This window comes from Hylobates moloch, unplaced genomic scaffold (genome assembly GCF_009828535.3).
Source record: "Hylobates moloch isolate HMO894 unplaced genomic scaffold, HMol_V3 SCAFFOLD_13, whole genome shotgun sequence".
Taxonomy (NCBI): Eukaryota; Metazoa; Chordata; class Mammalia; order Primates; family Hylobatidae; genus Hylobates; species Hylobates moloch.
The window spans coordinates 35704835-35718674 of NW_026652288.1; the positions used below are offsets into that span (position 1 = coordinate 35704835).

A 13840-nucleotide genomic window follows, 5' to 3' on the forward strand; every position below is an offset into this window, starting at 1 on the left:
AGAGAATAGATGGATCTATAGGCAACTGACAAGGCCTGGGGGGTCCAGCAGAGGGAGCACTGCGTGCATGGGGCGCTGGGGGGTTACGGCTGGTTTAGAAGGTCCATGGGTTGGGGGGCTACAGGGGTGTTGAGTTCTATGGAGGGCTCAGGGTCTATAAGGTGTTCAGCAGGTGACTCAGGGTCTCCAAGAACTTCTGGGAGCCTTAAAGAACCTAAAAGAGTCCTTGTAATGTGTAACTCCCCAGATTGTATTTGACACACAGTGGGTCTAAAGAATCCAGGGATCACACAGGATCATGATTCTATAGGGACAGCTGCCAGTCTGTGGAACCTCTGGAGACCTAAAAGGGGCTCAGAATTCCATAGGGGTGCGTGGTGGATCCCGAGACCCATGGCCTATAGATCCCCGGATTCTAGGGGATGCCACTGATCTATGAGGACCCCACGTCTATAAGAAGCCAGTTCTCCATGGGGGGCTGGCAGGAACCTGGAGGGTCTGTAAGACTTTATAATCTATACGGAATGTGGCGAGTCTACACGAGACCCAAATCTTACATGGACGTGGCGGGTCTTACGCGGGTCCTAAATCCTACGGGGGACGTGGCAGTGTGCACGGCCAGGGATGCCAGGGAGGACGTGCAGAGTCAGGGTCTGACACCCGCTGGGGACCGCGTCCCTCACCTGCTCCAGGTGGAAAGAGAAGCCACCGCCGCTACCGGAACCGAAGCCTCCGCGCGCCGGCTCCGCACTCTCCCCACCCCTGCCGCCGCGTCGCTCTAGCCGCCCTGAGTCCACCTTTGCGGCCAGCTCCACTCCTCCTGCCAGCCGCTCTAGCCCGGCTCCTGCCGGGCTCCGGCCCCGACGACTCTACTCCTCCCGCCAGCCGCTCTAGCGCTGCACTGCGCCACGCAAGCCAGACAGGGCCGCTCTGGCCTGTCTTGGAGGGCCGGCGTTTCCGTATCTCGACTGCCCCCGTCACTCCCCGGGCCCCGCCCCGTGCCCGGAGGTGCAGATGGGTCCCACTCCTCCCGAGTTCGATCCGATATCTCCTAGTCACCCCGGCGCTGAGCACTCGGACCGCGGACTGGGTCTCCCCGTCCTATTAGTCTCCCCACTTAGGGGACCCGCTGAATTTCCAACGCTCGTACATCAATCCCCTCCGTCCCCCACCCCCACCACCCTTCCTTTGGAACTGGAAAAGCAATAGTCTTGAGTTCCAGCACAACTTTCCCTCTGACATGCAGTGTAATCTGCAAAAAGTAATGACTTGTCTGCAGGCCTCAGTCTTCCCATCTGTACAATGGGAGAAGGCCTCCAGCTCTCTCCCTACACCTGTCTCCCACGGTATAATTAATGACCTAGAAAAGAGCTTTCCGAAAACTCAAATGCACTCTGCAACTTTCAGCTTCACAGCGGCCCTCGTCGTTGTTGTTATTGTTGTTTTCCTTCTTTAGGTGGCCCTAAAGCATGCGGGGGTTGGAGGATGGCGCTTTGCGGAAAGCACGTGCGAGTTCAAGTCCCAACTCCACACTGTCTCACGGTGTGCTTTCCCGGGGACGAGTCGGTTTGGCTCCCCGGGCCTCAGTTTCCCCACCCGTACAATGGGAGTGATCGTCCGTCCTCCACTGAGCAGGTGGGAGGCCTCGGCCCCGGCCTCACACCGTTCGTCCCCACCTATGGGGCACTCGTCAAGTGTGAGTTCTCCCCTCTTTGCGCCCTTTGACAGATGGGAAAACTGAGGCCCGAGGAGGGGCGGCCGCTGGTTCCGTGGGGTCCGAAGAGCGCCCCTCCGCTGCCGGCAGCGCCCCAGCCCCTCCCTCCTCCTCCCCACTTCCCCCAGCAGCCGAGGGGAGGAGGCCGGGCGGGGCCGGGGACCGAGTACCTGGTGTCCGCGCGGAGGTGACCGGCGGGGCGCCCGAGGTCGGGCTCGGCGATCCCGGGCCCTGGGTCCCGGCTCCCGCTTCCTGGCTCTGGCGGGGCAGGAAGTCGGGGCGTTTTTCCGGAGGCCCCCGCCCCGCCGCCCCTCCCCGCTTCCTGCCCGCGCCCCGCGCCCGCCCGGCACCTCCGCTTCCTTCCCCTTCTCGCCGCTTGCCCGCCCCTCGTTTCCCCGCTGCGTCCGGGTCCCTGCGGGCACCGGCCCCGCCCTGGCCACGCCAGGGCTCTCCCCGGCTTTGTCCATCGGTCCGTCCGCCGGGCGCGGGCCCCGCGGGGCTCGCATCTCCCGGTTGGGGTCACCTCCCCGGAGGTGCTGGGGGCAAGCCCTGCTCCCCTTGCACCCTAGACCGAGCCACGACCTGCCCGCTTTCCGCGTCTGTGGTTCTCTTGGTCTTGCGCCCTTCCTTCGCCTCTGTGGGTGTGCTCCCGCCTGCGTCTGCGTCCCCTTCTCTGTCCCTCTGTCTTTCTCTACTGGGGTCTTTCCCTCCTTGGCCTCCACCTCTCCTCTCTGTCCCTCCATCACTTTCTCCCCGAAAGCCCTTCTCTACCCTCTCCAGCTCTCTGTGTATCTTTCTGCATCTCCGTCTCAGTCTCTGTCATTTCCCCAGCTGTTGCTGTGCCTGGGCCTCTTCGTGCCCATTTTCAGTTGCCCCTTCTCCCTTCTGTCTCTTCCTTTCCTTCTCGCTCTGTCTCTGTCCCTCTTTCTCTCCATGTCCCTGTCTCTCCCCCGGATTCCCAGGGACTCATCATCTCTTCCTTAACTTGCTCGTCCCCTTCATGATCCTTGGGTCTCAGCCTCTCTCCCTTTCTCAGGATATCCGTGTCTCTGTGCCTCTCTGTCATTGCCCCTGGATCTCCCTGCTATCCCCAGGTTAGGACCACAGACCCTCCAAAATGCCCCTTCTGTAAGTCAACCCATCGGGAAAAGGCTGCAGTCTGAATTCTGTACTAGCCCCAACCCACAAGATAGTCCCTGTGTTTCCAAGGCTCAAATATGCATAAAGTGGCTCACGCCTGTAATCCCAGCACTTTGGGAGGCCGAAGCATGGTGGATCACTTGAGGTCAGGAGTTCGAGACCAGCCCGGCCAACATGGCGAAACCCTGTCTCTACTAAAACAAAAATTAGCTGGGCGTGGTGGCACATGCCTGTCATCCCAGCTACTCAGGAGCCTGAGGTACAAGAATCGCTTGAGGTGGAGGTTGAAGTGGGCTGAGATTGCGCCACTGCACTCCAGCCTGGGAGACAGAGTCAGATTCTGCCTCAAAAAAAAAAAAAAAAAAAAAAAGCGGCCAGCGGCCAGGCATGGTGGCAGGCGCCTGCAATCCCAGCACTTTGGGAGGCCAAGGCGGGTGGATCACCTGAGGTCAGGGGTTCAAGACCAGCCTGGCCAACATGGTGAAACCCTGCCTCTACTAAAAATACAAAAATTAGCTGGGCGTGGTGGCAGGCGCCTGTAATCCCAGCTACTTGGGAGGCTGAGGCAGGAGAATTGCTTGAACCGAGGAGGCAGAGGTGAGGCCGTGCAAAGAGGGCCAAACCAGTCCTTCAGTTGGTCTGGTGACCTTCCCAAGAGACATCTTGTTCTCCCAGGAGGGCAGCCCAGACTGGCTACCTGGTCCCAGGTGTGGGGAGTGAGCAGGGAGTGGCTTGGGCTGGGACACCTGGGTCTGAGGGACATGTGGGAGAGGCGGTTCCCATAAGATCCACGACTCCTGCCAAGGTCTGCAGTTGGGAAGAATTTATTATCACTAAGTGGCCCTGACAGATCAGGGAGGAGGGGGTGACACTAATGAGGCTGCTACAATCAGCTCCCCTAGAGGCAGCGATTAAGGGCTCATTACCCGCTGGGGTGAGGGGAGCCTGGGAAAGGCAGCAGGGCGGGATTAGGTTAGGAGGTCGGGCAGTTTAGAGGGAAGAAGAGTGGGACAGCCCCGGGGGAGTCCAAGGAGGCCTGGCCTGGAGAAGAGTGAGATTACCCTCCCAACCCCCACTGGGGAATATGACTAAGGAAGCCGCCAGGAGGGCTGAAGGGAGAATGTCCCAGAGAAGTGAGCTGAGACACTGGAGCCGGGTGCACAGCAGGCGGGGGCAGCCTGGCAGGAGTAGGGGTGTCACGGCTTCTCCAGCTGGACATCTCCTATGTTAAGGCTGCCCACATCCTGGTAGGTGCCCTGGAGGCCCCGGGAGATGTCCTCATACATGGAGCAGTCGTCCAGGTTCAGGCCCTGGGGTGGAAATGAGGCAGCGAACATCAGCACCCTGATACCTGGGGTCCCTGTCCCCAGCCACCCCCAGAGGGAACACCCCCACCCCTAATACAACTGCCCCTACCCCATCCCCACCCTTCACTCACTTCATAGAGGTTTTCATCTTCATATTCATCCCCGGCATCCAACCCGAGCTTCTCGTTCTGCCATCGTTTCTGTAGGGGTGGGTGGGGTGGGTGCCTCAGTGAGCAGGGGGAGGTGAATATCTTTCAGACCCTCCTGGATGCCAGGAAGTACTTTTCCAGGAAGGGTAAGAGATGTCCCCAAGGCCACATACTGGTTACATAGCAGTTCTGAGTCTACAACCAGTGTCCGTCCTTCCTTCCCTCCTTCCTTCCTTCCTCCTTCCTTCCTTCCCTCCTCCTTCCTTCCTTCCTTCTTTCCCTTCCTTCCCTCCCTCCTTCTCTCCCTCTCTCCTTCTCCCTCTCTCTCTCTTTCTTTCTTCTCCCTCAGTTGCCCAGGCTGGCATGCTGTGGCAACATCGTATTTCACTGCAGCCTTGAACTCCTGGGCTCAAGCAATCCTCCCACCTCAGCCTCCTGAGTAGCTGGGACTAGGTGTGCACCACCATGCCTGGCTAATTTTTTTTTAAGGCTTTTTTTGTGTGTGTGTGTAGAAATAGGGTCTTGCTGTGTTGCCCAGGCTGGTCTCAAACTTGTGGCCTCAAGTGATCCTCTTGCCTCGGCCTCCCAAGCTAGCGTCTTCAAGACTCTCCACTCCCTTACTATTCTCCATGAATAGTAACAATAACAGTCACACTTTCTGTAGTGCCTAAGGAGAGGCTGGTACAGATCAGAGATTCTGGGAGGACCCCAGGCCCCACCTTCCCTGGTCTTGGCTACACCTGGAGGGTAACCACACTCCTGGGTGAGGGCAGGAAGGGAGTGAGGACACTCTTAGGGAGAAGAATGAGACTCTTTTTGGGGGGAGGTGGATGTGAGGACAGCCCAGAAGGGGAAACTAAATTGAAGACACCCCCTGGGCCCAGTGCCAGTTCAAGTCCCTTCTTTATATTCATTCATTTAACTTCCACAGCCCCTATGTGGTGGGTGCTTTCATTCTCCCAGGTTTTGGATGGGGAACCTCAGGCTCTAGAGGGCTACCTAGGCATTGGGGGTCCCTCGGCCCAGGCCCTCGCCCAGCTGACTCGGGGGTCTGATGGGGCTCACCCTGAACAGCAGCAGCGTCCCAGGCACCACTGCGCAGAACAGGAGGATGATCCCCTCTGCTGTGATGATTCGGTTCTTGGTGCCCTCCCCCATGTCCAGGAAGGGCCTGGGGGGCGGCTCTGCAAGGAGGTGGTATGGCTCAGAGCCCTGGCCCCTCTTGCCCTGCCTAGCCTCCTGGCCCCGCCCACCTCCTGCAAGGCCCCAGACCCCCCAGACCCCCCACTCTGCAGAGGAGAATGTCCGTCCTTCTGTCCAAGCCGGTTTGAAACCCACAATGAAGGTACTGGCTCTATCCCCACTTCAAAGATAAACCGAGCGCCCCCAGCGGGAGTGAGAGTAGGGGCCAGGGCTGGGCCACTCACGGCGCACGCGGAGGTAGGTGCCGCAGGACTGCCGGTATGTCTTGTTGCCCTCCTGGACCCGGCACACGTATATGCCCCTATGGCTCTTGTTCACATTCTGGATGATCAGCGTACCATTGAGGTCCTCGCCCGGGCCCAAGAACTCAGGGGGCCACGTGTAGTTGCCATGGAGGACGCGCCACCAGGTGACGTTGGCGTTCTTGCTGCCATTGTGCAAGCATTGGAAGTGGGCGTCTTCCCCCAGGCTCACCATCAATGATGTTGGGCCCCCGTGCACCCACAGGGCCTGGCACCCAGGGCCTGTGGAGAGACAGGGTGGGTGGGTCAGGGACTGGGGATGGCGACATATTCCCCCAGCCCTGGCCCCTGCAGCTCCAGCACTCCTGGGAAGAGGGTGAGGACACACCTGGGTGGGGAGGGGAAGAGGGTGAGGACACACCTGGGTGGGGAGGGGAGGAGGGTGAGGACTCTCCTGGGTGGGGAGGGAGAGGGAGAGCTCCTGACAGGGTCTGATGCATCCTGGGGAGAGGGGGGATGCGCGAAAGTGAAGAAGCCCCTGGGAAGGAGAGAGGACATACCTGGTTGGAGTGGGTGAGGACACCCTGGGGGAGGAGAATGAGACTCCCTGGGATGGTAAGACCCCTGGGAGGCCCTTCTCACCTCCGCAGTGCCATCTCTTGCCCCCCTCCCGCATACCCACTTTGTACTCTGGCCCTGTGAACTCTCTGGATTTTGGATGTTTGTTCCAGGCACTGGAGGACCGCTGTCCAGACAGCTCCTTCCAGAGGCAGTGCTGGCGTCCCCTCCTCCTGCAGCCTTCCCGGTCCATTTTTGCACCCCAGCCTCAGCCAGGCCCTGCACCTGGCGCTTTTTCTTGTGTAATCATTCAAGAACCCTAGAAGTAGGTTCTCTCCTTAGCCCCATTTTACAGGACGGATGGCTGAGGCCCTGGGAGGGCAGGTGGGTTGCCAGCATCACCAGGCAGTCAGGAGTGGCACTGGGTTGAAACTCTTGGCTCCCTGGCCTCTCCCTGCCTAGGCTGAGGAGCCAGTCTGTGGCCTGCCCTGGCCTGTGACCCTGTGCCCGGCCCTCATTCTCTGTAAGTTGTATGTGTCAACCTAGGGGTCAGGGGTGAGTTCAGTCCTTGGGCTGGGCTGCTGGTGAGCGAAGGGGCTGGAGTGCGACCAGGCGGCTCAGGCTGGCTGCAGTGTCCAATCCGGGCTCCTCTGGGAAGCCCCAGCTCTCAGCCAGGCCTCCCACATGGCCCGCCCCCTCTTCTGGAGGTAGGCGGAGGAGGGAAGTGAGGAAGAGAGAAGGAGGAAGAGGTGGGGAGAGGGGCCAAGCACCCTCATCGTCACGGGCTTAAGACTCAAGCGTGAACTCCAATCCTTGCTCCCCGTGTCCCCTTGGGTGGGGAACCTTTTTCTCTGAACTCCTGGGTTATCATGACCACAGCCCCGGCCAGCTGTCCTTGAGCAGGTGAGGGGGAGTCCATGAGACACCCATTCCCCTAGTGCTGAGAAGGGACTCCCAACACAGAGAGGCACCTGAGGTTTAAGGCAGAGAAAGCTTTTTCTCCCCTTGACAGACGCTGAATGCTGCTACCCCTAAGTCCCCTTCCTGGGCAACTTTAGTTCCTTATTTTGGCCTGCGGGGAGCAGGAGGTGGGGGAGGTGACTCTTGCTCCTGCCTCCCTCCGTGAGGCTGTGGACACCCCTTCTCCTTCGCTGGGCTCCCTCCAGCCCCACCTTGGCCCATCTTGACACAGATATGATTTCTATAGGCATCTTCCCTGGCTCCCCTATCCTCGCCTCCTATTCCCCTTTCCCTGAGCCCTCTTCCCTTTGCCTGTGCCCTCTCTGCAGCCTCCACAGCTTTCCCCACCTCCCGCCAGTTCCTGCCCTTTGGCCACATACCCAGGTAGGCAGCAGACAGCAGGAAGAGGAGGAAGATGGTGGCAGGCAGAGCTTGGAGGACTCCTGGACCCCCAGGCATCTTCTCCCAGTGGGTTGGTTAGTTTGAGTTGCAGCAGTCCCAGGGTACCAGATCCCTACCCCAAACCCCACCCTACTTCCTGCCCAGCCCCCCGGAGATGGGCTCCAGTGGCCCTCGCTACTGGGCCCTTTGCTTGTTGGGTCTGGGGACAGCCCCTGCCGGGTACGCTTCAGGCTGTGAGTGGAGAGGAACTGCTCCCTGCACCTGTGGTGGCCGCAATTCCCCTGAGAGGTGGCTGCTTGGGTGGGGGAAGAGGCTGGTTCAAGGGCTGGCTCGTCACTGCTGAGCCTTCGGAAGGAAGCCTAGGGAACCTGAGTCCCGGGCATGTGTCATGGGCAGGTGATGGTTCTGAGCGTGACCTCTCCCCCTGCCTGGACTTGGGCAAACCTTGTCCCTTCCCTGACCCCATTTCCTTGCTTCTTGAGATTAGAAACAAGGACTTAAACGGGTTGTTGCATGCACAGAAATGGCCCATAGTAGGCACTCAGTAAATGTTAGTCACTATAAATGCTCATGAAGAATAAATAAGGCAGGCTGACCTGTGGCTGACTACCCGTGTGACTAGATGGGCACTTTGATCCTTTGAAGCTTGACATTTTTCATCTGTGAGATGAGGACCAGAATGTCTCCCTGTCTCATTATGTGACACGAGATGGTCTTCCTGGTATTCAAGGAGTTAGAGCCACGATCAGCTCTTTATTTGGAATACTTTTTTAAAAAAACAGGCCAGCTATGGTGGCTTACGCCTGTAATCCCAGCACTTTGGGAGGCTGAGGCAGGAGAATCACCTGAGGTCAAGAGTTTGAGACCAGCCTGGCCAACATGGTGAAACCGCATCTCTACTAAAAATACAAAATTAGCCAGATGTTGTGGCACACGCCTATTATCCCAGCTACTCAGGAGGCTGAGGCAGGACAATCAGTTGAATCCAGGAGGTGCAGGTTGCAGTGAGCCGAGATCACACCATTATACTCCAGCCTGGGTGACAAGAGCGAAACTCTGTCTCTAATAATAATAATAACAACATATATTTTTCTTCTTCTTTTTTTTTAGAGGGATGGGATCTTGCTATATTGCCCAGGCTGGTCTTGAATTCCTGGCCTCAAGCAATCTTCCTGCCTCGGCTTCCCAAAGTGCTGGGATTACAGGCATGTGCCACTGCGCACAGCCAGAAGTTGTTTTATATTGACCTGCCATGGCTAGCAAGGTAGGCCATCCCCCATTTTACAGAGGGGGAAACCAAGGCCAGAGAGGGGAGGTTGTCACTTGCTGGTGTCATACAGTCTAGGGGTGGTGGACAGAGATTCAAAGTCATCTTTGTGTTGCCCCCAGTTTCCTTTGAGCATGTCTGGTAGGAGGGAAATGAAGTCTGAGTGGGGAGGGTGGAGTTGCTGAGATATTTGTGAGCAGTTAGGGGACCCTCACACACATATACAAGGGGATATATAAAATAAATTTATTGCAGGGAGATTTTTGGTAGCAAACATTGAGAAGCAAATGAAAAGTCCCTTCATGGAAGAATGGGTGCATACGCTGTGGCAAAGTGAGCCGACAGAATGCTACAGAATAGGGGAAGGTGTCATAAGGCTATCTCAGAAACAGCACAAACATCAGAAAAAATATCGTAGCATGATACAGTTGACTTGTTTTCAAAAGGCATCCACTGCTTAGGGACACACGTTTATAGCAGAGGTGTAGACCCGTGCAGGGGAGTGGCAAACGCCCAGTTCCTGGGAGGGGTTACCTCTGGGGGACGCCAGGGTTGGGTCTGGGGAGGGACACGCAAACACACAGAGAGTTCATCTTGTCTTGGTTTTATTTCCTGTGTTACTTTTTTTTTTTTTTTTTTTTTTTTGAGACAGTCTCGCTTTGTTATCCAGGCTGAAGTGCAGTGGTGTGATCTTGGCTCATTGCAACCTCCGCCTCCCAGGTTCAAGCGATTCTCCTGCCTCAGCCTCCTGAGTAGCTGGGATTACAGGCAGCCACCACTATGCCTGGCTATATTTTTGTATTTTTAGTAGAGACCTGTTTTCACCATGTTGGGCAGGCTGGTCTCGCACTCCTGACCTCAGGTAATCCACCCACCTCAGCCTCCCAAAGTGCTGGGATTACAGGCGGGAGCCACCGTGGCTGCCCCCTACCCCCCCCGCCTTTTTTTCTTTTGAGATAGGGCCTCTCTCTGTCGCCAAGGCTGCTGTGCAGTGGCACGATCATAACCTCAAACTCCTGGACTCAAGTGATTCTCTTGCCTCAGCTTCCCAAGTAGCTGGGATTACAGGTGCACACCACCATGCCTGGCTATTTTTAATTTTTTTTTTTCTTTTGAGACAGAGTCTCACTGTGTAGCCCAGGCTGGAGTGCGATGGTGTAATCTCGGCTCACTGCAACCTCTGCCTCCCGGGTTCGAGTGATTCTCCTGCCTCAGCCTCCCGAGTAGCTGGGACTACAGGCACATGCCAACATGCCCGGCTAATTTTTTGTATTTTTTTAGTAGAGACGGGGTTTCACCGTGTTAACCAGGATGGTCTCGATCTCCTGACCTCATGATCCACTCGCCTCGGCCTCCCAAAGTGCTGGGATTACAGGCATGAGCCACCGCGCCCAGCCTATTTTATAAATTTTTTATAAAGATGGGGTCTCACTGTGTTGCCCAGGCTGGTCTGGAACTCCTGACCTCAAGTGATTCTCCCGGCTTGGCCTCCTGAAGCGCTGGGATTATAGGCACTGCACCCTGCCCTGCCTGTGTTACTTAAACTGGGTTGTGCTTCATAGGTTTTTCTTACATTATGAATACTGAATGCTAAATACTTGCATGCCTGAAGTATTTCAGATTTTTTTTTTTTTGAGATGGAGTCTTGCTCCCTTGCCCAGGCTGAAGTGCAGTGGTGGCACAATCTTGGCTCACTGCAACCTCCGCCTCCTGGGTTCAAGCTGCTCTCCTGTCTCAGCCTCCCAAGTAGCTGGAATTACAGGTGTGCACCACCATGCCCAGCCAATTTTTTTTTTTTTTTGTATTTTTAATAGACACAGGGTTTCACCATGTTGGCCAGGCTGGTCTCGAACTTTTTTTTTTTCAGACGGTGTTTCACTCTTGTTGCCCAGACTGGAGTACAATGGTGCAATCTCGGCTCACTGTGACCTCCACCTCCTGCATTCAAGCGATTCTCCTGCCTCAGCCTCCTGAGTAGCTGGTATTACAGGCACCTGCCACCACGTCCGGCTAATTTTTGTATTTTTTAGTAGAGACAGGGTTCCACCATATTGGCCAGGCTGGTCTTGAACTTCCGACCTCAGGCGATCCACCTGCCTCGGCCTCTCCAAGTGTTGGTATTACAGGTGTGAGCCACCGCTCCAGGCCAAGGTCTCGAACTCTTGACCTCAAGTGATCTGCCCACCTCTGCCTCCTAGAGTGCAGAATTTTAAAAAAGTGCAATTGCCAGCCTGGCGTGGTGGCTCACGCCTGTAATCCCAGCACTTTCGGAGGCTGAGGCAGGAGGATCACAAGGTCAGGAGATTGAGACCATCCTGGCTAACACAGTGAAACCCCGTCTCTACTAAAAATACAAAAATTAGCTGGGCGTGGTGGCGGGCGCCTGTAGTCCCAGCTGCTGGGGAGGCCAAGGCAGGAGAATGGCGTGAACCTGGGAGGCGGAGCTTGCAGTAAGATCATGCCACTGCACTCCAGCCTGGGTGACAGAGCGAGAATGTCTCAAAAAAAAAAAAAAAAAAGTGCAATTGCCATCCACGCAGAAGAGCCTGGGCCTCAAGAGCCCAGGATTCTTTTACATCTCAGCCCTTCCAACTGACTGGTCATCTGAAACTGTTTCTTCTCCTGTAACATGGGTACAAACCCCCCACTTGGTAAGACTGTAAGAATACTCTGCAGTGCATTTGACACAGTATCTAGGACAGTTCTGTAGCCCTGGGGACCAGGACCCCAGGTGTTCTGCTGGGGTCACTAGCCCCTCTGCACTTCAACTCCCCGTTACGACCCCCTCCCAGGAATAAGCCTGACTCCAGACCTGGAAGCCCTGGGAATTCACCTTCAAGAGCCTTTGGCGGCTGAGCCTCTTTCTCGGCCCTCTACTGCCCCCCAGTGGCTGGAGCGGCGTGGCTGCGGGATTGCAGGCCTGCTCCGGACACCTCCACCTTGCTTCCTACCTGGGACGCACAGTGCCTGCTGCTGCACAAACCGGACGCCTTGGCATTAAGTTCTCATGTCAACTCTGGGAAATGTTTTCATCTTTAATGGTCAAAAGAGGAAACTAGAGCCCAGAATGGGGAGTGACTGGCCTGCAGCTAGAATGCAACCCTTTGGGCCTCTTTTCTGAGGCACAGAGCCCTTGGAGTGGCTAGGTCCAGGATGCAGCTGGGTTGCTTGGGTTCAAATGATGGCTCCAGCTGAGGGACATCTGGCAAGCTACCCAGCCTATGGCTTAACTTTACCTCCAAAGCCCTTTTCGGCACTTACTTCACAGAGTTGCTGAGTGTAAACAACGGCCCTTTTAACATTTTAATTTAGTTTCTTTTTTTGAAATGGAGTCTTGCTCTGTTGCCCAGGCTGGAGTGCAGTGGTGCGATCTCTGCTCACTGCAACTTCCACCTCCCGGATTCAATCGATTCTCCTGCCTCAGCCTCTTGAGTAGCCGGGACTACAGGCGTGCATCTATGCCCAGCTAACTTATTTTTTGTATTTATTTATTTAGAGATGGAGTTTCACTCCTGTTGCCCAGGCTGGATTGCAATTGCTTGATCTCAGCCCACTGCAACCTCCACCTCCCGGGTTCAAGCGATTCTCCTGCCTCAGCCTCCCAAGTAGCTGAGATTACAGGCACGCACCACCACGCCCAACTAATTTTGTATTGTTAGTAGAGATGGGGTTTCTCCATGTTGGTCAGGCTGTTCTCAAGCTCCCAACCTCAGGTGATCAGCCTGTCTCGGCCTCCCAAAGTGCTGAGATTACAGGTGTGAGCCACTGTGCCTGGCCGATACTTCTTAAACTCTTATGCCTTACATTTGGGGACTGCCAACTGTCCGGCAGCGGAGCTACTCAGAGCCAAGGCTCTCCATGGCATCTTGTCCAGTCTCTCAGGAGTTAGCAGGGTTACACACGAGGAGATGAAGGCTCAGAGGGTAAGGTGCACAGGGTTACATGGGATTAGGGGCAGAGTTGTGATTTAAACTCAAGTAGTTTGAACTTCAAAACCCAGGCTCGCCCCTTTCCAGGAAATGGGTCAGATCCCAGGAATAATTTGGATAGGGGCATCCTGGGAGATATTGGCCAAACCAGTTTAGTCTTCCCAACTGGGAGGGACATCTGGTCACAGTGGGCTCTAAGAGGTTCTTTCCTGGCTTGCCCCTCCAGGGGTCGGACAGCTGCCCACTGGGCACCATTTGGATCTCCCAGCCTGACCAGGTGCCCAATCATGGGCAGAGGCCACATCCCACTTACCGTGCAGGACTGCCAAGGTTGCACAGCCCGTGTGCCCGCCCTGGGAACTGAACTTCTGCACAGGGATCTGCTTCCACTGGCTTCCTGCCACTGCCACTCTGTGGGCCCAAGACCGCTCAGATGCGGAGTGAAGGCTCAAGGACCATCCAGGACGTGCAGGCCCAGGAAAGTTAGTGTGCAGTCAGCACAGGTCAGTCTGCTGTGGAGGCTCCCTGGTGGTCTGTCCTTTTCTACCTTCCGGGGAAGAGCATGAACCCTGGGCCCTCTTGCTTTACTCCAGCGGAAGCCACCTCTGCAGCCCAGGCCCAGCTGAGGTCACAGCTCACACAGTCACCCTTTCGTTTCTCACTTTCTGACAATTGCAAAGACAGGATGTAGGGGAGTGAGACACAAGGGCCCCCGGGTCCTTCCTCCAAACCCAGATGGGAACTGTTTGAACTGGGAAGGCCCTACTGGCTGCTGGGTACACAGCCACCCAATCACTCTGGGCCCCCTCACCCAAGGGAAGGGAGGAAGCGCCTCTTCCTTACGCCCCTGAAGAAAAATCAAGAGACCCAAACCAGACCAGGCGCAGTGGCTCACACCCGTAATCCTAGCACTTTGGGAGGCTGAGGCAGGAGAATCACTTGAACCCAGAAGGCGGAGATTGCAGTGAG

At 56.3% G+C, this 13840-nt stretch overlaps 3 protein-coding genes across 5 annotated transcripts in view; all 3 read right to left on the reverse strand.

Annotated features, from left to right (window-relative positions):
* ARHGEF1 (Rho guanine nucleotide exchange factor 1) overlaps nt 1-1069 on the reverse strand; it is a 96617-nt gene extending 95548 nt beyond the window's left edge. Inside the window, exon 1 of one of the 2 annotated variants that reach the window (XR_009209347.1) lies at nt 684-1069. The gene's annotated coding sequence lies outside the window, so the exon portion shown is untranslated. The remainder of the gene's footprint in view (nt 1-683) is intronic. The other variant, XM_058426554.1, reaches the window with a different exon arrangement.
* The window catches only part of LOC116480610 (carcinoembryonic antigen-related cell adhesion molecule 1-like), a 1172951-nt gene that overhangs the window by 1087069 nt on the left and 72042 nt on the right, over nt 1-13840 (reverse strand).
* CD79A (CD79a molecule) lies at nt 3663-7860 on the reverse strand. Of its 2 annotated transcripts, none has more exons than XM_032172809.2 (5): nt 7654-7860; nt 5852-6037; nt 5376-5494; nt 4293-4361; nt 3663-4164 (listed from the first exon to the last, which is right to left on the reverse strand). In XM_032172809.2, exons 1-5 carry the CDS (start codon nt 7730-7732, stop codon nt 4051-4053), a joined length of 567 nt encoding a protein of 188 aa, XP_032028700.1. In that variant the 5' UTR covers nt 7733-7860; the 3' UTR covers nt 3663-4050. The 2 variants fall into 2 exon arrangements, with proteins under 2 accessions (XP_032028700.1, XP_032028699.1); XM_032172808.2 differs by having other exon boundaries at nt 5738-6037; nt 7654-7855.